General features: G+C 48.2%; 1 protein-coding gene across 1 annotated transcript; it reads left to right on the forward strand.

The window, feature by feature from the left end:
- The first annotated feature begins 1,186 nt into the window (after window positions 1-1,186).
- On the forward strand, window positions 1,187-2,691 carry MAGEC3 (MAGE family member C3). Its single transcript, XM_028841960.2, is given in 2 exon segments — window positions 1,187-2,232; window positions 2,235-2,691. Coding segments are annotated over 2 exon segments (1,026 nt in total). The 5' UTR covers window positions 1,187-1,248; the 3' UTR covers window positions 2,277-2,691.
- The last annotated feature ends 1,864 nt before the right edge of the window (window positions 2,692-4,555 follow it).

The raw sequence follows: 4,555 nt of genomic DNA on the forward strand, positions 1-4,555 counted from the left end.
TAAGGGAGAACTGAGGGACCTCTCACCAAGGAGAGAAGCTGCCCCGGTCCTCCCTGCCCTGCCGTAGGACTTGCAGGCCACTGACAGGAAGATGGCCGCTGGGGGCTGACCGTGGCGTCCCCACAACAGAAGAAGGGAGGAGGTGCCGGCCCTCTAGGGAATAAATAGGAAGACTTTGAGGAGGACTGGGGGAACCCCCACCTCAGAGGACAGATTCCCACAGATTCCCACCCTGCTCCTCGAGAATCAGCCCTGGTAGAGCTCCCTGCCAGCTCAGGCTGAGCGGCCGCCGGAGTCTCTAGGCTGGTACTTATTTGCCTCCCTGCTGGGTGAGGGGTGTAGGGGAGGAGGAGGCCTTGGTCTGGGGGTCCCCTGGCAAGTCATCAGGGAGAGCTGCCTCCAGTTGGCAGAGGGAAGATTCCCAGGCCCTGCTGGGGATAAGAGAGAGGACTGAGGGGTCACATGTGCATCAGAACAGATGTGAGGCCACCCCCACTGCCCCCCTGGTAGAGTGCTGGGAGGCGGCTGCCACCTCACCACCTCCCACTGCTCTCAAGGATGTGGAGTTTGCTCTGAAGTTTTGGCTCAGGCCAGAAGAGTGGTAGGGACATGGCCCTGTCTGAGAAAAGGTGAGGATGCTCATTAAATTCTGATGGGACCATGCAGTCCAGAACTGTGGGGCTCTGGGTGTCTGGCCAGCCCCAGCTGTCAGCCCTGGGAGGCCCAAGGCTCTGCTTGCACTCTTTAGCCTGAGAGGCTCCCTCACTTCCTCTTGCAGGTGCTCCAGGAACCAGCAGTTGAAGACCTGGGTCTGAGGCACACTTCCTAAAACCAGCACCGCAGAGGAGGCCCAGGCAGTGCCAGGAGTCAAAGTGAGTGCCCACCCTGACTGTGTACCAAGGGCCCTACCCCTGCAAACAGGGGAGACCCCACAGCACCCGGCCCTACCCACCTACTGTCAGTCCCGGAGCCTGTGGTTCTGCCTGGCATCTGTATCCCGAGGTGCTTTCTCCCATCCTCCTACAGATTCTGAGGGAATAAACCTCTTAGGAAGACAGGAGACCTGTCAGGCCCTAGAGCACCACTTTAAGAGAAGAAGAGCTGTAAGCCGCTCTTTGTCAGAGCCATCATAGATGAGTTTCTCAGCTGAAGCCACTCACACTGTCACTCTCTTCCTCAGGCCTGTGGGATCCTGTCATCCCCATCCCTGCTCACACGTTTACCTGCTGCTCCTGAACAACAGGTCTCATGCCTCTCTTTCCAAACCTTCCAGGCCTCAGCTTTGAGGCCGACTTCCCGGACCCCAGTGTGATAGAGGACTTGGTAGATGCACAGGATTCCATAGATGAGGAAGAGAAGGAAGCCTCCTCCACTTCCCCTTCCTCTTTCCATTTTTCATTCCCCTCCTCCTCTTCCTCTTCCTCATCCTCACCCTCTACTCTGATTCTGGGTGCTCCAGAAGATGAAGATATGCCTGCTGCTGGGATGCCACCTCTTCCCCAGAGTCCTCCTGAGATTCCTCCCCAGGGTCCTCCCAAGATCTCTCCCCAGAGTCCTCCACAGAGTCCTCCCCAGAGTCCTCTAAACTCCTGCTCATCCCCTCTTCTGTGGACCCGATTGGATGAGGAGTCCAGCAGTGAAGAAGAGGAGGATACAGCTATCTGGCAGGCCTTGCCAGAAAGTGAATCCTTGCCCAGGTATGCCCTGGATGAAAAGGTGGCTGAGTTGGTGCAGTTTCTTCTTCTCAAATATCAAACAAAAGAACCTGTCCCAAAGGCAGAGATGCTGACGACTGTCATCAAGAAGTATAACGACTATTTTCCTATGATCTTCGGGAAAGCCCATGAGCTCATAGAGCTAATTTTTGGCATTGCCCTGACTGAGATGGACCCGGACAACCACTCCTATTTCTTTGAAGACCCATTAGGCCTCACCTATGAGGGAAGCCTGATGGATGACCAGGGCATGCCCCAGAACTGTCTCCTGATTCTTATTCTCAGTATGATCTCCATAAAGGGCAGCTGTGTCCCTGAGGAGGTCCTCTGCGAAGTGTTGAGTGCAATAGGGGTGTGTGCTGGGAGGGAGCACTTTATATATGGGAACCCCAGAAAGCTGCTCATTATAGATTGGGTGCAGAGAAAGTACCTGGAGTACCGGGAGGTGCCCAACAACGCTCCTCCACGTTATGAATTCTTGTGGGGTCCAAGAGCCCATTCAGAGGCCAGCAAGAGAAAAGTCCTAGAGTTTTTAGCCAAGGTATCCAGTATCATCCCTAGTTCATTTCCATCCTGGTACATGGATGCTTTGAAAGATGTGGAAGACAGAGCCCAGGCCATAATTGACACCACAGATGATGCTACTGCCACGGCCAGTGCAAGCCCCAGTATCACGTCCACCAACTTCTGTCCTGAGTGATGTCTGAAGCAGATTTCCCCTCTGTGTTTGAAGATGGCAGACGAGGTTCTAGGCAGTGGGGGTCCAGAGTGGAGGTGGAGGGACCACAGTGTTTTTTGTGTTTCTGTTTCATATGAGTGACTTAAGAGTTTAACATTTTTTGTGTAGGGGGGTATATTTTACAAATGCTTCTCCTTCCAATTGGTTTAATTCACTTCAGAATGTTAGTTTATGAATATTATTCACACTTGTATTGCTGTTTGTCTGATTTAAGGGAGAGTTTGATATTTCATAAGAAACAAAGGGAAAATCTGTCTTATTTTGTGAACTGAAACAATATAATGTGGTGTTCGGATAAGAATTTTCTTTAAAATTTGAAATAACTCTGCAGTTAAATTGTGGAACAGAATAAAGTACGGTTGATATTTGCATATCCTTATCATGTTACTCTGTTGTTCCTCCAAATTAAGGATATATACCTGGCTTTGCTTGGCTTATTCAAGAAAGTAGCAGAAATTAAATCTTAATAAATAAAAGCCTCAGTGACTATTTGCTAAACATTCTTTGAGCAGTTGCTTGTGGAGCATGCTCTTAGTCGTGAGGATACTATAAAAACCAAGACTTATCTCCACCCATAAAATGTTAGAGTCTAGGTTCAGAAGCCGTATCAGGAGCGTGGTAAGATACTCTATAGAATCATAAAAACTAGTTTAAAAACGAGTGGGGAGGTGAAACTGCAGATAGAGCCTTCAAGTAAAAAGGCCCAGAGCTATGACAGTTTTGCCCTTCGGGAAACTTCTGGTGCTTCTGTGGGAGCTGATTGTTATGAAGCTGGGTGGTGGCAGGGCCCAGACTCTCAGAAGGTGATAGAAAAACCTGGAATGGAAAACTGCTCTGAGTAGTTCCTTCTGGTGGAGGATGAGGCAGAGAGGAGTCTCCACACGGGGAATTAATAGAAGGTGTCTTGCAGCTCTTTAACTGGTGAGTTTGAACACAGTGCAAGAACTAGGTGATTGATAACCATCATCTGCAAGGGTTTCCTGAGACATAGGGTGATAATCCCTTGAAGTATTGCTCAGAAGCCTCTAGGCTGGCACTTAATTGCCTGGCTTGGGAAAACCAGAGCCTACTCCATTGAAAGACATGTAATTAGGTTATTTCAGTTGTAATGTGGGCAACTGTAAGCAAGGGCTAGATTTTTACTGGAGGATAAATAAAAATAGTGGTTTGGAAGGATGAGCAATGGGGAAGGTATAAAGGAGTTGGTGTTTGACTCAAATTCTAGCATCTTTGAGTTGCATTCCAGCTGAAGATGCCTTGCCTTTTCCAAATTATACAATATACCCTTTCAGAAAAAAAATGTACTGAGTTTTATTTATGAAGCCAAAGTTTTGGTTAAGCTGGTAGTAGTCCATGACACATTCGCCTACATATTCTCAGATGTTTAGGATAACAAAACTAAGAGCTGAACATTTCACAAAAGACAGTAACCTTTGGTGTGGTAATCATTGATAACAACTGCCATTTATGAAAATTCCAATAGGTGCCAGGCACTGTGGCACGTGTGTTATTCACATTACATACATTCCAGCAATTCTACAAGACAAGGCTTATCAAACTCATTTTGCAAATGAAGAACCTGAGGCTCATAATGCTTGATAAATTCCCAAGACCACATAGCTAGAATGTGACAAGGTTGTGACATGAGCCCTGGTCTGAATTCATTTAGGCCCACACTGTCCCCACTCCTTCCAGCCTGAGGAAGGCCTTTGCCTGTTAAATCACTTCTTTTCACACTTCTTAATGTCTCTCAGGTGAAATAAAGATGAACCGTGTGGCTAAGGTATTAAGTTAGGCAGCAAGATGGAAGGTCAAATGGGAATAAAATACACTTCGGGGAACATTATTGGCTTTCTTTACGTAAAGTCCTCTTGTTCTAAGCACTAGGTTTCTTGAGAGCTGAATGTCCAGGTGCTGACAGATTTGTCCATCCCCAGCAATTTTTCCCATTACAGCCCCCTGCCCCTCCTTTTGATCTCCCCTGTGTGCTCTCTTGCGCAACTCTGGAACCCGGTCTCCTGACTAACTTCTCATTACGGTCTCACTTTCTGAAGTGTGAGGACTGAGGAGTCACATGTGCACCAGAATAGATATGAGACTA

Source organism: Macaca mulatta, chromosome X, assembly GCF_049350105.2.
Source record: "Macaca mulatta isolate MMU2019108-1 chromosome X, T2T-MMU8v2.0, whole genome shotgun sequence".
Lineage (NCBI taxonomy): Eukaryota > Metazoa > Chordata > Mammalia > Primates > Cercopithecidae > Macaca > Macaca mulatta.